The sequence below is a fragment of the Excalfactoria chinensis genome, chromosome 2 (genome assembly GCF_039878825.1).
Source record: "Excalfactoria chinensis isolate bCotChi1 chromosome 2, bCotChi1.hap2, whole genome shotgun sequence".
NCBI classification, from domain to species: Eukaryota; Metazoa; Chordata; class Aves; order Galliformes; family Phasianidae; genus Excalfactoria; species Excalfactoria chinensis.
The window spans coordinates 67,896,148-67,920,446 of NC_092826.1; the positions used below are offsets into that span (position 1 = coordinate 67,896,148).

The 24,299-nt window shown below is 39.5% G+C and overlaps 1 protein-coding gene across 7 annotated transcripts in view; it reads right to left on the minus strand.

Annotated features, from left to right (window-relative positions):
- CTNND2 (catenin delta 2) overlaps positions 1-24,299 on the minus strand; it is a 607,871-nt gene that overhangs the window by 19,909 nt on the left and 563,663 nt on the right. For 4 of the 7 annotated variants that reach the window (XM_072330397.1, XM_072330393.1, XM_072330392.1 and 1 more), the window contains 3 exons: positions 19,180-19,390; positions 15,765-15,849; positions 9,219-9,344 (listed from right to left, as the gene is read on the minus strand). In XM_072330397.1, the coding sequence (XP_072186498.1) occupies positions 9,219-9,344; positions 15,765-15,849; positions 19,180-19,390 (422 nt within the window). The remainder of the gene's footprint in view (positions 1-9,218; positions 9,345-15,764; positions 15,850-19,179; positions 19,391-24,299) is intronic. The other 3 variants (XM_072330395.1, XM_072330394.1, XM_072330398.1) reach the window with 1 other exon arrangement.

Below are 24,299 nucleotides of genomic sequence, written 5' to 3' on the forward strand. Positions count from 1 at the left end.
CTGTAGGAAGCACCAGCATAAGCTGATACAAATTTACAGTGCAAACTTTATATGTATTAAGCAGCTTAATTACCTTTTATTTTTCTTTTAATCAGAAAAAAAGTGACCCAGGCTACTGTTTCCTCCTGTTCTCCACTCTATCCTCTCTCTGCACTGTTCGCTTTAATATCTAGAGCTACTTTCTGGTGGGAAGTGCATGAAATTCACATGGACTTACAGAGGAACTGTGTGTGTCACCAGTCTTGTTTGGAAGAATATCAGTCTACACTCTGTCAGCATTTCTTCCTTATCAATAGCATTGCAAAGCAGCTCACCAACAAGAGAATGAAATCCAGCTACAGCTGGGACGCTAGCAATAGCATTTTTCTCTGTAGCATGTCTGCCTCTCTTCTCCCTAAAAATCTTAGTTTTTTTCACTGTTGAGAGTACTGGTCTTCAAAACAAATATGCTACACACTTTAAAGTCTGCAAGCCTGATTAGCTCAATAATCTGAGTTAGGTCAACAGTAAACTCTAACATAAATACTGTTGTGACTTGGCAGTGCTCATGACTAAACAAAACACAGTGCAGTATGAAAAACCTCAGGGTGTTTTTGCAGCACGTTATGGCCAGCTCACAGATGTCAAATATTCCAAAACTGAGTACTTTTAAGTTATATGTATTTAGCTCTTCTCTGCTGCAAGAAACAAGGTCTTTCCCTTGGAAAGGTAAACTGTTTGTAACAAATTCATTACAACTATCCCCATAAACAATTCCAAAAGCTATTAGTGTTAAATATTGAAACTAATTTTTAAGAGCCTTAAGGGAGTATTTTCAATTTGATGCTGAGATAAATAGCACCTGACGTGATGGCTGCTTTCATTAGTTTGTTTCAGCTCTAGTGCTTGTAATGAAATTTAATTAAATTGATTTGGGTACTTAAAGGTACAGTATGTAAGTGTCCTGCAGAGAAGAAAGCTTACTCAATAGAAGTGTGTGAGACTGCATTTCAGAAACCAATTTATCAGCCACAAACCTGATCTTGGAGAGGAAGGGTAAGTCAAAAGGATCTGACAAACTGAAGAGTACTTTTGTCACTGTAGTTCTGTTACAAGAATGGATGTGTTTGTTAACTGGCAGTAATTAATTAATAAGTAGCAACTGCACACTACAAGAAGGCACAGGACAACCAAAGTACACAAATATCACTGCATGTCCTTATCACCTCTTCCAAGGTAGTTCTGTTGGGCTTTTTTCTAAATTCAGACTATAATGAATATATGCATTAAGTCAGATGTTAAAGGGTATGTGTCAGACCTTGATCAGCGGAGATGTATTTCTGAGCATGTACTTGCTGGAAATCTGCAGGGACTAGATTTGGGCTGGAGGCTTAATCGTTGCAGAATACAAGTATGACACTGTAGTCTCACTGATCAACTTTAACTGGGCTTAAAGACTGAACAAGTCCTTTGCCTTCCTGCCCAATTATGTCATTTTGAACACACAGCTTTCTTCAAGGCCAAATGAAATAATTAGTCAGGGTGACTATGCTTATTGTGTCAAAATATAGTTCACTTTTTCCACATTATTTTTTTCTGTGTTAAAAATATAGGGGAAAAGAGACAGCAGTTTTCTTGTGTGTTCCAATTTCCATAACTCTGCAGTAGAGGAATCCTTGACCTCCTGAGGTGGGCAGTACCATGGACGCTACCTGTCTGGTTTGTTGTACAATAACACTACGACAACGGAATGAAATTAAGCCATGATTGGAAGTGACAACACGTGACACAATGGAGAACCAAAGCCTGAAGAGTCTATGGGCTGAAGAGGTGAAAGGGGAGAAGCCAAAATGGTGGAGTCATAGAGAGGACTATCTGTCTATGCTGAAGAGTGTTTTCTGTTCTGTCTCCTGGCTACTAACATCCTTAGCAGGACGAAAGAGTATATCTTCAGAACCAGAAAAAAACACTCTGATGAGAAGAAACAAAAATGATACAATCAATCTGATACAAATTGGCTAAAACCCAAGAAACTACAGAGGAGTCCCTCCTCCTGCTCAGTTTGCAGGCTCCCCAGTATGTTATTTCTCGCCTCAAACCCGATACTGTTCATGACTTAACAGACATGTTGCCAAATGATTTAAATCATACAGGATCAGACTTGTTTTGTCCTCCTACTTCCCTTACCTGCCAGCCAGTGTTTTACCGGTTCCAGTCTATTAACTGTAATAGCAACTGCTTATGGTAATAAGCTGCAGAAATGTAAAGTTTTTATAGGTAACCACGGGCAGGAACTGATAACTACACCCCGCACAAGTGGATGATATAGCAAAAAGGTAGTTTGCCTCTAAGAAAGTACATAACATAGGATGCACTCGGTTTGAAATTCAGCCAGAAATTGCTGAAGGAGTTGCTGGTGTTGTCTCTTGCACAATCTCAGGCCTTGCTGTCAGGTTAAATGAAACTTTCTGACTGGTGTGCACCTGTATGACACCATCTACAATAAAAGACAAATCTGAAGTGAACTAAGTCAAGGCTCATCAGACTTACACAGGTCTGGGCAATCCTTCATCGGAACGTGCTGTCATGACGTTAATAAGATACAACAGAAATTAGAACTGGATCAAATTATCTGTGTACCCTGACATATGAAAGTTACGTACGTGACTTGATTGCAGTGAGAAATCTGAAATTATAGCAAGGCTGGGGTGATCCACACACGTGTCTAGCTGAGCTCTTGAATGGGATTTTTGACACAAGGTAGTTTAAAAGCTTAACAAGCATTACATTTATCATTAGGATTTACAACCTTCACAACCAGTCACAATGTTTTGCTTCAGTACAGCGGGGAAGAAAGAACACTTCCCAAAGTTTCTCCTCAGTAGGCTGTTGCATCAGGACAGCTGCCAAGACAACAAGTCTGACTTCTTTCCATCTGCCTGCCCCACTGCAGTGGATCCAAACCACCCCCATGAACACACATGAATATTCAGCTCCCTAGCAGTGCTGCTTTGCATATGGCAGTGAAGTGGTCAGCTGCTGAAGGACAGGAGAGATGGCTGTTCTCTAAAAAGGCTACTGTCTTTGTACTATAATTGAGTTACTTTGACAAAACACATTTTAACTGAGTTAAAAGACTTCAACAGTGCTGAAAATGCTCATCCAACAAATGAGTTAGTTCTAGACAAAACGTCTATATTTAAAAATACAGATGTCCTTTATTTTGTGTGTGTGCTTTAAATTTACAGTGCCACTTCCTAGTGTCAGTACACAGCTCCTGAAAAGATCATCCTGTCCAGATATTCCTGTGTGTTTGCAGGGAAACTCAAAAGGAGCAGGGAATTCCTGGGCATCGATCTGCTTTATGATGTACATTGAATTAACCTACTTTCCTTATTTATATTACTTTATTTTTTGCTTTTAATGCCATCAGCTAAGTTACAAACACTTCTAAATAGGATATTGACATTTATGCTCCTAGGATTTTGTCTTTTACTTCCAAGATGGGAACTCAGGATATGTTGTTGGGATGGTACCTGGAAGATCCTGGCACTGTCCCAGCTTACACGCTTGCTGATAGGTTAAATACTTTGAATTAAGACTGCAGGTGGAAATCTGGCGTTATTTCACCAAATTCAAAGGACACAGGAATGCTGACCCTAATTCTCCTGTTTCCACCCCTCTCCCAAACAGTTATGAGCCAGGGCCTCAACCAGGAAATGAAGTTTTAGTATTCATGTTTATAGTCTTGTTTCCACAGCTTATGAAAGCCAGAAAGTTACTTAAAGCAGAGGAATTCTGCAAGTTCAGGTGATTTGAAAATATTATAATCATTCAGATAAAGTGAAGGAGGTGCTCACAGTACAGCACTTACACTTTGTGGTTGTAGGAAGGTGGAAGTGGTTAAATGCCGGCTGCTTTCCATGCCTTCTGATGACGATGCTATGTATTCAATGATTACAGGTTATGCTGAGGGCACCTGCAGCAGCATGAGCCTGGGGTGAAGGATGCTCTGTTCTCCCTTGCCCTGGTGTAACTGAAGTGTGAGGACAGGAACCTCACGGAGAGCACTGTGGGCACAGTGCAATCCCTCGAGCAAGGGCAAAAAGCAAGGGTCATACTTCAAGAACTAAAAGCACAAGCCCTTCACGAGCGTGGCTACTTCTGGCAACTCTCAGCCCGCTCACTTGGTGCCTACCCACTGTGGGACTCTCGCACCAGGTCTGCATGACTGCCCTTGGGCCGTGTACCAGGTCAGGCCCCTTTCTTATCATGTGCAGAAGGCTTGTGCCTCCTTTTTGCTCTGAATTTAAATGCATAAACACATCTTACTTAGAACGGCCTGCATCACAGACACAGGCATTTCTTATGAAGCTGTAAGAGGAACATCTATTCAGGGCAGCGTGAGGCTAAAAAAGAGCTCCCAGACAGACAGTCATTTACAATAGCAGAACTGCCTGGCACTGAATGAGGATTATTAAGTTTTCTGCGGGGCATTTTTAAAGTGCCATTCTCAGAATCAGCAGTCAGACTCATTCTTCGCTACACGAGACACATACCCCCCAGCCCACACCTCGGCAGCCCTGCAAGCCGAGACATTACTCTCAGATCTTCAGCCTTCAACACCAACCTTATCTCTCGTATTTTTTTTCTCCCTGGTTCGTACTTGTCATCTCAACGCCTGAGGTACTCTAGTCTTGTGAGAGCACTACCCATTTTTCTCATTCAAAATACCTCAGATGGCCTTGCTTTGCCAGGTTTTCTTCCAATGCTTTTACTTTGCAGCACGATTAGCTTCTGATCAAGAATCTCCTGCTGCAATTTTAGATCTCATCCCTAGATTTTAGCGATGGACAAACACACAATAAGGGAGATATGTTAATTACTTGCCAAATCTATCCAAGTGAAAAACAGCCAGATAACTCTCCCTGGTTGTTTTTTTACAGTGCAACTCCAGGAGGTTTCAGGAAATCACTGAAGCATCACTTTGCCTATCCATAATTAATTATTGATTTCTTGTTGGGTGACTTGGGAAGATGACAACACCTAATCTGATGAATAAAACAGCTGTAAGAAAAGGCAACTGTACGTGAGGCAAAGCATGAAGGACAAGTCTTCAGATACAGCACAGTTCATCATTCATTTTACTGAGGTTATATGCAGCCAAATAATAAAGCTTTCAAAACACAGCAATAAAAAGAAATAAATTCATTTTTCAAAGTATCACTTTGCCTCTCATCCAGAAATGAAATTATTTGAATCTATCTTACAGGAAATGATGGCAGTATCTGCCCCTTCAGCTATGACTTCTATTCTCTTCCCATTTCCCCTGCATAAAGTATGTAAATTACAATTTAAATGATAAAAATCTCAAAGAACTATTTTTACTTGCATCTTGTAAGCACAGAGAAAACTCATGTCTCAGAAAGCATTAACCATAATTTTTGACTTGTATTGTCATTTTTATCCCTGTAATGCAATTCAATCTCTCTTAACATGTCCGTGCCCTAGAAATGCAATCTTTGGCTCTTGCCAGGGTCAACATTTCAGGGACAATTACTATTTTATGCACAGGGATAACTTCGTAAACCCACTGTCTTTATAAAGACTAGAAACCAAACAATGACCCTCACTCTTACTTACGTACTAAATCATAAATCAAAGAAATACGGCTCTTCTGCTATACCTGCTAAATCACTACAAAATCATGATCAGAACCAAACTTACACAGTTGTTTCTGATGAAAACGATAGGCTCATGGACAATGACTGTGACCAAGTAGCAACAGGATTCTGTGCCTCCTAAAGAGCAGCACAGTAGCTAAACACAGTGGATCACTTCATTCAAATGTGCAACTGTCTGACAAACAAGGAATCAGTAGCTCTGCAGAAAAATCCCTAGATAATGCCCTGCTGTCTCTGATTTTCACTCAGAAGTTCTTGCAAAATACACTTAAATTAAAGATCTGAGTGATTGTTACTAAGCTTCATGAGTTTTAGGGGCATTCATTCTTGAACATATAGTTAATCAGCATGCACAGACATTAAGAAAGAGAAGTGCATATTATTTTTTACTGAAATACCACTATGAGTTTTTAGTTCAGTAAATGAGAATTTTAGCATTGTTAACCCAAAAAGAAATACACTACTGCACCAAAGCCTCTAACTCTCACTCTGGGGGAACCACAGCTTTCTCTCTAAGTACTCTGTAAAAATAAAAGTTATAAAATCAATTAAGAAACTGTCAATGACCCTTTTCATTTCTCCTACAGTGCTCTTAGAATAGCTAGAGCTCTTCTATCAAGATGAACTATATAACCTTACAGACGAAGCAAAACAGCTCAGAACAAAGCACGGGTACTGCAAGAGACTTTTCAAAATACAAGGTTTCTGTTTCAGAGTCTGAAGCGGCGGACATATTTAGGCTGTACTGGTAGTCTGTTAGCAGTTTTAGGGAGATGAGATGAAACAAATACAGAGGACTTCCCAGTAATTCTGCCACTGCCTATTTTTAGGTCAGGAAGAACATCATAGAACTGAGTACTTGCCATTGACATACCAGTTTAATAACATTTCAACAAAACCTGGTTAGATTTGCATGAACTAGTCATAGTAAACAAACACTTTTATTTCCTCATACGACCCTGAAGAACAAAGATTATGATAGCTGTGCTAGGATTATGTTGCTGCGCTTAGGTATTGTAGATATGTTTCTCAAATGGCTTTTTGAGAGAAGGACTGATGTGAATGAAAACGTTTTGTCCTAGCATATATCATTACAAACAACGTTTCTGTCTAAAAGTCTTTGGGATTTTTCCTGTATTGAACATCTGAATTAAGTTGCACTTTGTCTGTCAGCAACTGATGCTATATATGTACATATTTTAAAATTTTCATTCATTACTTAAGAGGAGTAGCAATGTTCCCAGTTCAGAAAGACATGCAGATAATTTTTTGGGTTATATGCTGTATTCAAGAACCAAAATGTAGGCTTACTCTGAAGGACTGTGCTTTGCGAGGAAAAATTCTGTAGATGTGACCTTCCACTTCTATATACCCCTTCAGACTCTCTACCCTAAGGACATTTCAGAAACTTCAGTAAGATATAATTCCCTTCAGAAGGAAGGCTCTAAGTTAAAGATACCGATGCCTAGGCTGCATTTTAAATTTCCTTTACTTCAGAGAAGTTCAAAAAGGTGGAGTAATTTAAAGGCAGACTTAATGCAGCTCTGAGGTTAAATTTCTGTCTTCTAAATCTACACTTGGTCACCTCAAAATGGAATGGGGTTTTCAACTGAAACACAAAAGCTTACTGCTAATGCTGAAGATGCTCTGGCATCAGATGTGTATTAGTCATCCCAGAGAAGAATTTGGGCAAACTATGATCAGCACCCCTTCAGACATGCAGGTTTTGGATAAGAATGGTGTCACCTTCTGCAAAACTCCATCTGATAATTTAGAAGAATCTGTTCTGAGTTTGCTTGCTGAAATACTGCTCGTTACGTAGCTGAATGTTAAAGGAAAGCATTGCATCTTTAAGGCCCTCAGGGGAAAAGCCACAGTCAATCACAGCTGTGGGTAATTTCTAAGCTCACTGCTCCAACCATGAAGGTTTATTCCTTTAGCAAATCCAAGTCTCTGTTTGTTCAGACATCATGCTTAAAGGCAACAGTATCTCCTAGGTCTATGCTGGGTTGTGAGTTCATTTCACATACACACACGTTCATATACACATATAGGTAAATGCATGTACAGATATTTACCAGCACAGATGCAGATATGTTATCACACAGGTATACATGTACTTTCAAGTAGTGTGGGATGATTAGTTTGGCTTTAATTGAGCTTAGCCATCACATTTTTATTTTTCTAGATATTATTCAGTGAAAGAGCATCCATCAGAATAGTGTTGGGGAGTGCAAGGTCTGGCTACAGCTACACAGGATAGTTATAATGAAAGTACTATCATCAGTATGGAATCTTCAATTCAGTCTAAACTGTACCTTACAGCTAACATTTAAAACACAGTAAAAAAAATAAAATTCTTATTACAAAGAATCATAAATACTGAAGTAACTGAAACAACTGAATAACTGGTTTTATACAGCTAAGCTCCATTTATCTGCAGAATTTCCTCTTCTGAGTCAGTGATTTTGCCTGAAATCGTTTCAATTGTATAGACAGACAGTATATTACTTAAGCAGGAAGCTGGCAACAAAACAACACAAGTGTTAAAAACTACTTGACAGTTCTGAATGACTCTTAGAAAATCAATCCTTGGGAAGGCACATGCCATCAAAAGAGAGGTAAGTGAAACAATAAGTTTATACTATGAGGTGATGGAGCCTTGTGTTAACTGGGCTGTAAAAAAATCAAACAAAGATAAGAAAAACAGAATTCTAACACAACACTCCTCAATGATGTGTCTTCTGTCTCTAAGAAAGGTTGACAAAAGATTAACAGACAACCTTTTGGCCTGCAGCTAACACTTGTTATTGTCTGTGGAACATACAATATGCCTTCACTTTAATTAAAGAATACTTCAAAGACTATACTTTGTTAAGGAAAGGGAATTTTAGTACCTAAATTAAATAGTGCCTTTAATAAAAAATATACAGTTGTGCTAATTCTCATTAATTGAACTGACAATTGAAGGAAATCTCCTTTGCTCTTTATTAACAGAGATCTTGGAAATTGTAATATTGAGAATTTCACTGACTACTGGACACACTAATTTTCCTGTGATGTCCTAGTTCCCCTGGGATCCTCATACTAAAATGCCAGGCTATTGCTTTTCTACTAAAGATGCCACAGAAAAGAAAGCAAAGTTGCTTAAGAAATTTAATCTTCTACTGCAACACAGTGGTTACCAATATCTACCATTCTGTTTGAAAGGATCTGACAAGAAAAGAAAAAAAAAAGTTACAGAAATGATAGGAAGACTGAAAGGGATCTGAATGGACCTCACTTATCCCTTTCTGGTATGTGCTGCCCTGAAAGAGCAAAGCTCTTACTAACGCTGAGGAAATGAATGGGACTGCTCCTTAAGTGAAGCGAGCAGCTTTCAAACTAGAAACTATAGAGTTTACTATAATAAAATGCATATAATTTAAAAATATATTCTCCAGTAAGTTTTTCCTAGTTTTGATTCAAACATCTTCTGTAGAACTCTTCTGGGTACAAATCTCAGTATGCATTAAACATAACAATTCAACACTGGTCAGCTGACAGCCAGAATACCTGGGATGGGGAATAGATTCTGGTTTCTTGGCTCTGGGAGAGAGTATGCTGAGCGTGCCATGACCCAGAGTGGTGGGTTGGTGAAAATCCTCTGTCCTCAGCCACACTGAAGCTTGGGGCCGCCCACTGCCATAAATCAATCAATCAGTCAATCATTTATTAATCAGGTATTGCATTTTCAAAGTTAATATAAAAATGGGCTCTAGACAATGCCTTCTCTGTAAAGACAATATTCAGTTTATATTACAGTGAGTGTAGAGGCTACCTTGCACTAATCCACCTTTTATTTGAAAGGGCGACATATACATCTAGAAAAAACCTCCACCATTACATAGTAATACATTTAGTCCCACTGGAAGATCAGTACATTATCAATTTGAGCACATGTATAGCCCTTCAAGTTAAGCCAGCTTTTTGATAAACTTCAATTTGGAATTTAGATCTTGATACAGGATTTAAGTTCTGCACAGACCTTTTCATCAGATAAATTTAACCTAAAAACAGCATCTTTTAAGAGACTGGTGATAATGTTACCAGAAGAAAATCCAAAAGATGTGTTCCAAGTCTGCATGCTAACGTGATGCAATTAATAGCTTTAAAGAGTGAATAGGTATATTTTACTGAAGAAAGACTTCAGATTTTTAAAGCACCTTGACTAGGGCTTTGAAGTCTATTGCTGGCAATTTTCATGGAACATTTAGCAATAAGGGACTTTCTCATAGATTCATCAGTTTATTATTCTGAAAGTCATATGAAAAGAGTGTCCTCTCCCAGATCCAGACCCACTTAACAGCTTGCAAGGCTTCAGGCAATTTTAAATATCTTTTCCAGCTGACGAACACACAAAGCCATCTTTAGAGTGACTACCCTGACTTCATTAAATGCCTCTCACAATACTTTTCCTACTGTAAATGGCATGGTACACACTGAAGGACAATCTCCTTTATCAGCCTCCCTAGTCTGAAGTAATTGGTTGCGTTTTTTTTGGCTTTTTTTTTTTTCAAACAGTCGGTGAATAGGACAAATATTTCTATTATTCCATGAAGAACAGAAACCTATGATAATAAATGGAAAAGAAAAATAATTCCTGCAAATTCTCTGTGACCTCTACTTATATCCTGGAAGACAGAGTAACCGTAAATGTAATAAGAGACATTCTGTTGCAGTCTAAGTGGTTAGGCAAAGCAAAACAATTAATAGAAAACATTATCCCTGACAGTCCCTTCAGCTCTTTGACATTACAAGCATTTTAGCTAACTGTAGCTTGTTTTAGTCTAATAAGTTTTCTTTCACGTTAAGCTCATTTAGTTTCCCTTTTCACACAACCCTTTTGCTCAAATTTCCTCATGTAATTTAACAAGTGTTTGAGAACAGTTGGTTATTTCTTGAACATCGAGATAGACAGATAGATTACCACCTGCAGCTAATCAAAATCTGCTCTCCTACAGTCATATTCACATCTGGGTTTCCCCAGGTGCCTTCACATCTTCAAGCAGCTATCACACTAGAGTCTGGTGTGGGGTCCCGTGTTCCTCTCATGGAAACTGGTGCCTTTGGAAGAATCACCACAGTAGTTCCTTTGATTTTTCTTGGGTGCCTAAACTATAAGTAGGGCAGGACCTTCCTCTGGAGACTGTAAGTTGCACTTAGTCCTCTTGCTGATTACAGGTTGCCCAAATAGTTCAAGAAGAAGGATGGACCACAAATCCCAAGCACAAGTACAAGCTAGGCAGCTTCCCTACTCATTTTACATAAGCACTGAGCCACTGGTACACCCTCTGCCCATGGACTATGTAATCATTAACAACTTTCAAAAATCAGATTTTAAGTATTAAGGAAGGGAGTCCTGAGGACAAAAGCAGACAAAATAAGTCACCTATTATGGAAATGTCTTACTTGTACTGCCTTTCTGATTAAACACAGCACAGAGTTAAACTCTTCCAAGAAATACTTATATCCCTAACTTCAGTTGGTTTATCAGATTTGATATGCTCCTCCCCTCCCCCCCCCCCCCCCCCCCCCCCCCCCTCCCTCCCTCCCTCCCTCCCTCCCTCCCTCCCTCCCTTCCTTCCTTCCTTCCTTCCTTCCTTCCTTCCTTCCTTCCTTTAAAAACCACTAGATAGGACCTTAAATTTTTTTCTTTTTCTTTGCACTCTCAGACAAGTACATGAACACCTCGAGACAAGGCATATTGTTTGAACTAGTCAATAAAGTTTTCTGAGTCACTGAAGTTGCTGCAGCAGTATTTGGCATTCATTGATCCAGAGAAATCGGCAACGTTGGTCAGACACTGAGTGGCACAATGAAATCTGATTATTCCCTTAAGCAGCATAGCTGAAGATGGCACCCCAAAATCTGTCTATTTTGGCTATTTTGTATGCAATATTGAGTTCTTAAACTTAGAGGCTGCTTAATTTAGGTTTAACTATACAGGCATTTTAATGTTCCCCTGGTTGAAGCTGAAGGGCACTCTCACCCATGATGGGATGGGGCTTGAACTGCTCACCCTACCTACTGCAATTCTGCTCATGGCAGCAGTGGGGAAACAAAATTCTGACTCTTTCAATTCCCTGCACTTCACAGCCAGGAATCTATCAGGGAGTGCCACAATAAGAAAACTGGTGACTGTGTACTTCTTGGCTTTCTTCACAGGTTTGGCAAATCATTAAGTGACTTGCCACATCAGTCCCCACTGGCTGAACTTTCTGTCAGTGCAGCTTATCTTCTGCCAACTATGAAATGATTCCTGTAATGTTGAGCAAACTTAGAAGAGTGCTTGAGGTTTTCATGTGTTTATAGACACAGTAATATAATTGGGCTAAATCTATTGACTACCTACTGGATCAGCAGTAAACAAGTATTGTCTTTTTCCCCATTACTACAAAGTACTTCCATTCTTTCAACTTCTCCTCATTTACTCTACTGTAAACACATAGCTATAAAACATACCACAATTCAAATTGTTTGGTTACACTTTTTCTCCAACAGTAAGGTAAGTGCTGTTGATTTCCCCTGAATATGATGTGATACTTGTAATTTGCCTGTATTACAATATCAAACTGTGTCTCTATATGCCACCAATTCTTTGAAAATAATTGTACAGATACTTAGAATGAAATTGCAAATGGTTATGCAATGGGATTTACCTGCCCTTCAAAAAAGCTGTGAAACTGCAGGATACTGTGAAGTGCGTATCGTATTATACTGTCAGCTGCACAGTCATTCCATTTTACTAGCATAATTTGACAAATATTATATTGGGCAATTTTATTGCATAACTACCTGACTATTATAGTAATGCAAACAGTTGCATCTTTCCAATTATAAAAACATTATTGTTCCAATAGTCCTGAAATACAGGTATCCAGCACAATGATCAGCCTGTTATAGGCAAGGCTGATAAATACTGTGACTTTGTTAAGGTTAGTGCCCTATTTTAAGTAAACTATCCAAACATTTGGAGTACAAGAAACTGCACTGATATGATGCTTGGCAGCATATATAATGACATATGAAGATACATAGACATAGGTCACTTCGAAAGTAATGCCTTCTATTTATTTCTGTAGAAACTACAGCTGATACAAAGAGCACAGTAATTTGAAAGAGCAAATTCTCTGCTGAAAAATGCTATTTTCCATCATAGCCTATACCATTAGCCACACATTTTCAGCAGTGATGAACAAGAGCAAAGAGCAGGCATGACCCACTGTTTCACAGCTGCTATAATGGTGTTGTTGCTAAGAAAATGCAGTCCATCATTCATTGGCTCAAACGAATGGAAGACAGAAAGCACCAAATTTGGTCTACACAGTGACAGGAAGGTCCAGCCAAGAGTGGCAATGTGCTTCATGGTTTTCACACTGGTATGGGGTCTGACGCTATTGTGTTTCATGAGAAAAGCTGTCCTCTTCTCAGGCCTGACTCTGAAATTTGGAGCCTTCAGCTTAGCCAGCATTGTTATGTAAGTCAGAGTTGATGGTGTTGTGTAGGTTCTGGAAAATCCAGAAGAATCACCCCTTTCCTATTGCAAAAGAGAATGCACATCACTTTACCTGCTGAGTGTTATGTCTCAAATGTTTTCTTCAATGGGGAATTCACGTGTTGTTATTCCATGCACTGCCATAGTGGTGACATCATATGTTATCGCCATGAATTATGTGATCTGAGAAACAGTCACCTTTAGACTCATATTGGTTCAAGCGGCTCTGCCAAACTTGCATACAGGGTTTCTTCTGTGAGCAAACTGTGGATCCACCTGGCACCAAATCTGTGATATTCCAGCGATGTTGCAATCATTTCCAACATACTGAAGCTGATGTTCAGCTGTATACAGGGTTCCCTGGTCACAATCTGCAGATTTGCACTGATGAGCAGATAAAAATGCCCCTCATTTTGTGCTGTGTCAGCTGTGGATTGGTCACCTGGAACATGGCCTGTCTTTCACATTGCTATCACCACTGCTGAAATGAACTACCCACCCCTCACTGTGCTCACATCCACTGTTTAGACTCCATCAACGTTCAGCGAGCACTGATGAATGTCAGTGGGTACAATTTTTTTGCACGGAGGAATTCAATGTCACACCATTGCTTCATATGCACTTCCATGTCAGATGCCATCTTGTCAGAATGTCCCTCTGCTGCCATCTGTCACGCAGCAACACAGCAGAATGGGATACTGGTGAGAAGGTTCATCCGGTACCATACCACCTGTTGCCATACCATTAACATCCGCTTCTTACATGGAGGGCCAGCATACTTAAATAGGAGGCACTACTTTCAGAGCAGCCCTTGCAGCAGAAGTTGAACTTCATTTCAAGATTTAGTGAAGTCTGTAGGAATCAGCCAATACTGTGATTTTTAAACCTCTTCCTGAGAATGGAGACAGTCAAACTCTGCTAAGAATATCCTGGAAGCTACCTTGAAGTATAGCCTGCCCTATTTTCCATACCTCAAGCATGCATTTGTGGCCTCAGAAAATGTTCTTCTAAGCATGCAAGGTGCTTAGTATCCAAGCATGTCTAGTATTTAAGTACATTACTGGGCACATTCACACTGGCAGCCAACAGAATGTCCTTTGGGCAGCAATATATTCAGAAGCCACACAGCATACAGATTACCTTGTGCATGGAGCAACCTCAGGAACCACTTATCCATCACAGCATATATATAAAGCTAGAAGGCTGAAAATGAGCTAGTCATGGTATGAATCTCGAACAGATTATAGTGTAATAAAGTTTAGCCTCTACAGAGCAGCCACCCACATGCCTGGAAGTTAGGCTATGCAGACCTCAAGTCTGCTCCTGCCTTGCCTCAAGAAAAGTCTACTTTAGCTCCTGTTTGCTTCCACCTCAAAATGGAACAACCGAGTATCAGACATTACTCAGAGTGCCTTTACCTACTGTAACCCCAGGATTCCAAAGGGTGATTGAAACTAATGGAAGTGAGCAGTGGGATAAACTCAATAATTGTCTTCCTTGCTCCTCAGAGACACAAGGCAGAGCTGAGGCACGCAGAACAGCATTTCAAGCGGAAGATCAGCTTCGGAGACTTTGAGACTTAGTGCATAAATTCCACATAACTAAGTTCACTCCTTGTGCAAAACACACAGCATGAACTACAACACTGTGAACTTTCCTTCTCTTACATCCCAGCCTTAACCAGGACCTGAACTTTTCTGCCAGATGAAGTCTTAGCCCTCCTTGCTGAGACCACAAATAGCAACTATATAAGCTGTGAAATTCCACATGGTAAGCAGACCCTTGAGAACTAAGCCTGCAGAACGATAATTACACAAGCAGTGTAGTTATAGTGTATAACCACAGTGTTATTCAGTTTGGAAATATTCCGCAGTAAGTACTTGGATATGTTGTCATTTACTGAGTAGATAATTGTTTTTAAAAACTATAGGAAATTTCTTTCACAGGATCACATTACCCACATTGCAGTTCATTTCTAAGAGGTTAGCAGACCTGTGGGAATCGCATGGTGCTCTCTACAGACTGTCTAAAAACCAAGTATTTGATGCTACTGTCTGCCAGCTGACTGGAAGCAAAGCTATCAAGTTTCAGCTCAGCTTCACAAGTAACTGGTCCCTACGGGCCACATCTTCAGATACTCTTGTTGGCAATCTCATGAGGAAATTTGGGAGCTGAAGGGCTGAAAACCTGGTAACCTCCTCTGGATAGTATGAGGAGGTGTAAGAAAGAAACAATAGGAGAGCTTGCATAGGTTTGTTCTGCGGACAGAGGACTTCACTCTCCAGGGCTGTCATATCGAGCACTTTCTGTATGAATTATTTAGAAAATCAAATTCATAACCCATTTTCATTGCCATGCTTTTTTTTTTTCTTCCCTTTTTCTTTTTTCCAAATGAGGTATTCCTATATTAAAAGTAGAAATGGGAAAACAAAATCTACAGCTCCAAGTCTGAGAAATTTTCAACTCCAGATGAATTTTCAGTTTTGGCCTACGAAGTCTCTCAGCACCCAAGTTCTGGTAGCCACATGAAAGATGACAAATCTGGAAAAAAACTCAAGCCTTACCTTCTTGTAGAGACTTCTCAGGTCTCTGTACTGCCACATACTATTGAGGACCTGAGATGCTGCTTTCACCACTTTTGGCGAATGCCTGTTACACACATATATTGAAAGAAAGAGAGAGAGAAAAAAAAAGTGAGAAAGAAAATGCCAGATGCCATTCATCTCCATTCATCCAAACTTTCAAGTGCATTACTATGAACTTAAACCCACAACTGAAGTTGTGTTATCAGTGTACAGCAAGGTCTTTTGTTGGCATCTCAGAAAACAATGTTTTTATAAGCAAGCCCAATACATTATTTCTACAGTACTAACTATTCAGTGAGGAGCAAAATGTGAGCATAGTGAGAATGAGGATTCATGTTGAGAGCACAGCAAAAGGAATGGGAGAGGCAGCAATACGAGCACTGTTGAACTGACTGGCATTTCATACATCTAAGAGAATGTCCTGGCTAAAACTTTTGGCATCCAGGACAATTTAGAGCCAGAATTTCTTTCTCTACACATGGCCATACTTCAAGTCATGACAGACTTGTTGAGGGACATGGTTTAGTGGGAGCTATTGGTAATAGGTGAATGGTTGGACTGGCTGATCTTTTAGATCTTTTCCAACCTTGGTGATTCTGTGATTCTGATTCTGTGACAGGTGGCATCAAGTGCTCCTCTGCAGCAGCCAGGAGAAACACTAGATGAGTGGTGAGCACTGTGCTACAATCTGCAGGGCAGTCCAAATGCAGAAACACAACTAATTATAAAAAGTCACGGTGAATTTCATCAGGAATCCCAACTAGGATTTTCATCTTACATACAACATACTATTAATGATGGCTGCTATTAATGTTATGTTAAAAATCACACATATCACACATAAAATTCACATGAACTTTCTCTTCAAGCAGGTTTTCAAAGAGGCTCTAAACTACTGTTTCATTCAGTTATTCGTATAAACCTCTTGGGATATGTAATGTTTAAAAACAAAACAAAGCATTAAAAAAACTCCACATAAAACAACAGAATAACCCTAAGAGCATTTAGCTCAACCAAATACAGTTGAAAAGAAAGGGACTGGGAAGAAAACCCAGATCATTTAGGGAGCATAATTTATGTACTTAAGCTCCTATACTGCACCAATACTTTGTATAAAGCAGTAGAGTACTAGAAAACCTTGCAAAGGCCAAAGTCTGAAGTGATGAATGATGGAGCTTGGGGCAGCTATTGAGGAGACTGCAAAACCAAAGAGAAAACCAGAAAACCAGCAGCATACGTTATTGGTTCGGACAGCAAGTCACTTAGTTGTTCTGTGGTGTGCTGTGACCTCTGAGAATGGCCACTGGAAGGCTGAGAGTAAAGCTGGTATAATGATGTTCATGGCATAACTGAGTCTATTATCTTATGCATTATTTTCCTTCTGGTTTATTTTTTTCTTTTTTCCCCATTTCTCATCAAGAGTACAGTAATAGGTGGGTAACTGATGAATAAAAAAGAATTTGATAAACAGTATCAAGAATAGTTGCTCTTATACTCCCAGCCGTAATGACTAGTGAGGCATGGATAGCATGGAATAACCATAGAGTAACCATAAATGCATCAACCTTAATGTAAATACTGAGGAGAAATGGGAGCTAGGTAAAGACCTGTGTGTGGCCAATATGACCTTATGAATGCTAGTTCTCTCTTGCTGTCTTCATGTTGGGAGCGTGTGACAACCATGGCCATGTTCCAAAGGTTAGTGAGGCCAGTCTGGGGCACCCTGCACTGACACCTTTGTGTTCTATGCTTGCACCACGTGACCAGGCCAGCATCCTGCACTTGCAGAAACAGATGCTTCATCCCAGAAAAGACAAATTCATATTGAAGTTTTTTACTGCATGAGAATGCAAGAACTTTCTATCAGTCCAACAACTAGCCATTCTGATTTTTAAACAGCAAGAAAGCAAACCAAAGCAATGGGTGAAAAATGGTGAAGAACATTTCTTGAAGTTGAAAAAATGAAACTTTCACTTAAGATGAGCATTAGCATCACTGAGTTGATAGGTTTTCTTGTTCTATAGCTTTGTATCCTGTAACAGTAAGAACATCTGACTGCAGCTCATAGTGTTTTGGATGAGGACAAATATCACTACTTTGGAAGGCAACAGTACCTGGTCTAAATACTTAAGGACCTACACCCTTAATCCTCCTAAGACTGCTTGTGATACTCTGAAAATTCCAGACTCAACAGGTATTAATGGTCTCTGCCAGATAATGAATAGGTAGACAAATGCATTATTTTGAGGAAAGACACACTCAACTTATGAGAGATGGATATGAACCTGTTTGCAATCTGCACACTTGATCTAGGAAAAATACATAAAAAAATCAAATAGATTTAATAATAATAAATAATGCAAGCATAAATGAAGTAGCGGAGCATGGGAGCTCCCACATTTGTTATACTACCAATTTTTGCCCTTTACAGCCAGTGTGTGAGAATGTTTCAATAATGAATTTGCTATGAAACAAAAGAGTGGCAACAGTGGAAAAGAAATATGATTAAATTATATTGGTAATGCTCTGATCACAGGTGTTCTCAAACCAAATGTAAGCTGTATAAATCTTTCCTCTTTCTTCTGGCCTGGCTTTGTAGGGGCTCTATTAGAGCTCTGATGCTGCAGTAGGCTGTGTGATGACAGCTTCCAGCAGGTGCTGAAAGTTTTCTACACTACACTGAAGGCTTTTTGTTTTCCAACTACCCCAGTCCCATTGCATTATACTTCTGTGGACTGACAAATACAAGAATCACGCTGAGTCAGGCAAAAGAAGGATGAAGAGTGAACTCTTCCTGAAAAGCACACACATAGGAAACTGGACAAGATGAAACCGTGGCTGCTCTGAAAATGTCACAGTTGTGTGCAGGATTTTTTTTTGTTTTAGAGCCTCACAGGTAGCCTGCAGGCTAATGCTCTCTCAGAAGCAAGGTGCTCACAATATCCATGGATCCATTTTTCTTCTACAGTCCACCTTACCAGCAAGCTGGCGGCTGGGAAAAGGGTGGGTGTGGTGAAGAGGGACAGTGACTATACAACCGGAGCAGGAGGAGCAGTAAGAGAACTGCAGCAGCATCCCTTCCTTTCATGGGATCCCTGTACAGTGCAGCCCAACAATTCTGGTCCCTAATGTTTACCAGGATCTTCTGGAACTGCTTTGAGGTAGCAGACAATTACTCTTTCTTACAGTGCACACGTCTACCTCAAAAACGGGCTACAGCAGCAGAGGCTTTTGCTATTATATTTGTTTCTTGTCACCTTTCACACTGGGCACATGATTTGTGATGAAACCAAAGTATTCAACTCACGATTGCACAGAGGAGGCAAACACATTAAGAACTAGTTAGAACTACTGGAGATATTAAAAAAGGTGCAAGAGGATTTGCAAAACATACTTGTCTCCTTTACTCTTAGATATGCCAACCAGTTTCTCAATGCCGCCTGCGTCTCGTAAGGCCTTGGCATTCTCCATGTTTTTAGTGATGACTTCATGCAGCGTGCAGCAAATGGCAGTAACGGTGTCATCAGACATGGCCTTGCTCGCTGAGCTGTTGCTGTTGTTAGCGCCTGGCAGTCGGTGGACCAGATCCCTCATGGCATATTTGCCTTTGTTGGAAGAAAACGAAGGGAGAATTCAGAAGATACAGTCAAAAAGGGTGACGGAGAAGAAGTACAGGGAAAACATGCAAGAGCGTATTAGCACCATTTTCATCGTTGCATGTAATCTCATTGGCTACTGATACTATTTTGGAGCAAGCCACATTTATACAATTGCATGGTCAAGCATTTCACACATAAGGCCTCTGTTAATATTTCCATATTGCATGAGTTGGAGACTTCAGATATGGGCTACATCATGTCCTTATGAGAATGAAAGAATGATAATAAAGGCTCAGTATATGTATAAAGACAGTATGAACATCATCACTTACAGAGCTCATCTCCCACCGCACAACTCATAACCCATAAAAGGAATTATAAATAAAATGTGCATTGGTTGTTAAAATCACTACATTAGATGAAAAGCCAAGGAAATTACTTTTTTTGAGAAGTCTTCTCTGAAGCATCAGTTTCACTGCATAAGGTTAATTCTGTACAACATGCAGCACCTTCAGTGTTTACTGGTGTTCCTGTGACCTTACTAATTATTCAGTGCTACACTGTACTGACCACAGTGCACAGATGACACTGCAGTTTTCCACACATTTTCAGTTGTATGCATGGTACTGACAAGAAAGGAAGACTTTCTGACATATATTCATGACATTCTGTAAGGAGATTTTTCACATAGCCCTAACTTCCAGAATTTAAAATATAAAACGAAAGGAACAACATATAATGTGTGTGGATAGTGCAAGGACAAGGGGGAATGGTTTTAAACTGAGACAGGGGAGGTTTAGGTAAGATATTAGGAGCAAGTTTTTCACACAGAGGGTGGTGACGCACTGGAACGGGTTGCCCAAGGAGATTGTGGATGCCCCATCCCTGGAGACATTCAAGGCCAGGCTGGATGTGGCTCTGGGCAGCCTGGTCTGGTAGTTGGTGACCCTGCACATAGCAGTGGGGTTGAAACTACATGACCTTTGTGGTCCTTTTCAACCCAGGCCTTTCTGTGATTTTTACGATTGTCATGTCCTGCTATGTTGAACTGAAGACACAAAAAAGAAATACTGCTGATTATTGTAATGTTTTTTCTAAGCAAACAATTATTTTCTCAGAATCGTTCCTTAAAGTCAGATAGTGCTTGTGAAAATGACACGAGTAGGTTTGCAGAATACACACACACACACACACATATATATGTATGCCATAGTATGAATATGGGGCAGGGTTAGCACTGGCCATAGAACCTTCCAGCAGAGATATGTGATGTGCTGCACACAGTTCTACAGTGTTGCTGATAAGGGAAAATGGCAGCTTTATCTTTCATTGTTTGGAAGACAAGAACAGAGAGGACCAAGGCCTGATGAGGTGGTAGCTCAGGTCAGTGAAACAACTCTGAGTCATCTTCAGTGCAGCTGTGCTAGGAATCTGCATACAGCAATCATCATAAGAGCACATCATTCAGAATGAAAAGGACAGGAAAAGCAGGAAAAAAAAAATGCAATTAGTAATTGAATCTACATCATGTTTTATGAACAAAATAATCAGGTATGAATATTGTATGTAATATGATAATTTAATCAGATTTTTTGGAGAATGTTAAAAAGTTCTGATAAATTAGTGTATGAGAACTTATTAAAGATCTTAATTCTGAAGTTGCAAGTTCCACTGTGTATGATGCCCATATTTGAAAGCCAAGGGAAGAGGAAAATCATATCATTTATCATTAAATACTGCATTATTCTCATTTTTCACAAGTCTGCCTGCTGTGGTAGAAATACAGACAGTTGGAACAGAATGCTTATAACGGAGATGCAAGCTTTGTACTGTAATGTTAAACTTAGAAGCTATCAAGTTGATTCTGTGGCGAGATCTTAGAAATTACTCAATTTTTATCACATATAAGTATTACTGATTACAAAATCATGTTACCAACACAATGTATACAGTAGGATTTGAATCTTACTGATGTGCCATTCAGGTACAAATCCTATCTTCAAACATTTTTGTATCTTTGCATCTAGTATTTAATCAGTCATTTGCATTATTTGCTTTTGAGAAATACCACGTTAACATCGGATATAGTACAGGTGTTAATACCACTTTCAACAATGGTTCGCCCCAGCAAACTCCATTACTTTTTTTTTTGCCCTATGAACATACGAAACACTGCTCAAGAATAAGCAAAAATACTATTTACATCTGCACCTGTTTGCTGTACGTAGCATGAACTCATGAATAATTTCTCACTTTTGGTGATTACACCAGTCCACAGCACGTACCAAATCTAGTCTGTGTCTAAAAAAAAAAGCCCCACCCTCAAACTATCCAAACAAACCAAAGCACATTTCTCTGTGGCTGTTACTCTGCTGAACACAGCATCCACAACTCACCAGTGGTAAGCACAGGTACATCAGTAGGATCAGTGAGACTTTCTGCTTTGCTCTGCAGGCACATGCAGAACAAATCAATCCTCCTTTCTCCTGTAGTACCCCACCTTAAGTGCACAGTCTCAGTCCTCTGTCAGAACAGCACAATGCTTCCATTAGCAGCCAATGGTTATACCCTTTAGCACATCCCTTATTCTTGGCAGCTGCAGTGTTTTCACCTCAAAGAGAGCTGCTCACATGGCCAGGTAAAACAGCCTGCTGCATAAGCAGGAATCCCTGCTCCAACTGTCATTCCATACAATCATCAGACAATGGGAACCAAAGAGCTAGAAGATGAGGGAAGCAGCTGGCTGAAAGGCAGATCTAAGATGCTGTTTCCATAATACTAAAATCTACTGAGAAGCGTAACTGATAACATATTTTGTGTAAATTTAGTATTTTTAACTTTGTTATTTCTTTGAATATGTGCATAATGAAAAAGAATGCCTCAGCAATAAAAAAGTGTAATTAATTTAATTCAAAACATCTGAACCTAGATTGAAAAAGCAGTAACTCTGCTTTAATTCAGAGTTTCATCACAGCATGGTCTGGGTTAGAAGTGACCATTAAGATCACGTAGCTCCAACCCCCTGCTATGGGCAGCAACACCTCCCTCTAGACCAGGTTCTCAAAGCCCCATCCAACCTGGCCTTGAGTGCTTCCAGGGAGGGGGCATCCACAGCCTCACTGGGCAACCCATTCCAGTGTCTCATTACAATAAAGAATTTCTTCCTAATATCTAGTCCAAATGGTTAAGTTCCTGTGCAAGATAAAACTTAAGGTCTTTACCTTATATTGTAGAAAACACTGCACAGCAACTTGCTGCATTACCAGTATCCACAAGTTTTTAGTTATTCATTTACCTTCTCTTATTTCAGTTATGTTTCTGCTTCTTCACAAGAGGTCTGTGGCAGAACAGAGTCATGGCTTCTAGCATTACCTATAGAAGAAACCCTGTGCTAGTTTAGAGTGGAGGTTGAGCACTGCCAATGAAAGCAAAGCTACAGATGAATCAGCTAAACACAGCTGGAAATAACCAAAAGCCTTGAGTTTTGGATTACTGCATATTACATCTCCAGGCTTTTTAGATTCAGAATTCAGTTTCTGACACTAAGAATATCTTCTGAAACCTGACTTAAATTTGAAATGGACAGTCGCCTTGTAATGTCAGCAAAGTTCTGTATAGCTCTACCAGTAGGAGGGCTGGGGTTTTCAACTTGCAGCTCAAGAAGCCTCCCTGAGCTGAGAATTCATGAGGGTCCTTGGAAGAGAGGAAGATGTGTGTGAGAGAAAAGTAGTAAAAATAAATGACATGGTTAATTTTTGTCAGGGTTCATATAGAACTACTTCGACCTACAAATAAAATCTATTTTAATTTGAGCAATTACACATCATAAAACTCAAAACTGATTTGATACTACTGAAGAAGATTTACGTAATGTGATTAAACACAGCCACCAGCTTGACAGAGGGAAAAAAACACCACACACTCAATTTGACTTGTAAAGGAAGGAAGATACTAAATATTCATGATTTGGGGGCACTGTCACAGGAAAGAAATTGTCTCATTTGTGTTTAGAACAGTACTTTATGTGACCCTACAAACTTTTAAGTTATTTTCATAAGCTAAAACTTCCATCACTGTTCGATATGGAGATTCCTAGCTGCATGCACTGATATATAAAATGACAATGTTTGCTTGCTAAATGCATCAGCAATACAAATCTAACATCTTTTCATTGCATTATAAGGTCTCATTAGCACCTTTGTACGTGTTCCTATTCCTTAATTCGGAAGATTTTCTGCTCTTCATAGGGTCAGACTGAGTGCTGTCCTAAGAAAGATCTTGTTTCCACGCAAATCAGTAAAGCTAACTATTCTTCTGGTAGATTTAACAAGAGCAAGATTATTGCAGAAAAGGTTCCACTTCTGGAAGCATTCCCCTAATGCTACCCTGAGATAAATTCACTGCTGATGTAACCCCAAGGACTTCATTTCCATTTTCACTCATCTCTGAAAAATGACTTTGACACATTGGCACAGTTTTGATACAGTTGTGGCACGGTTCCTGGTTTGAGAGAACAAGAGTAGGAAAATTAATATATTGGAAACATGAGAAACCTCAAACAGATATTAATTCAAACTAAGATCCTTGTCCTAGAGGTAGGGCCTGCTCTAATGTAAAGTAATACATCATGATTTTTTCCTCCTTCAGAGTTGCTCACAAATTCACATCTTGTAGCTAGATAATAAAAGTTAGCAAAATAACATATTGTACTGGAATGCTACAGATACCTTATCCCAGAACCACTGCTACTGGTATTTTACAATACATGTAAATTTTGTGCTCCTGGTTACTAATGCATCCAGATATATATGCTTTTGTGCATTTTCATCATCGGTGTGTTTTTAAGACCAGTCGACCTCAGTATTTCACAGATTTTATGGAAATACTACTGGGAAACCTTTTAATACTACTTTCC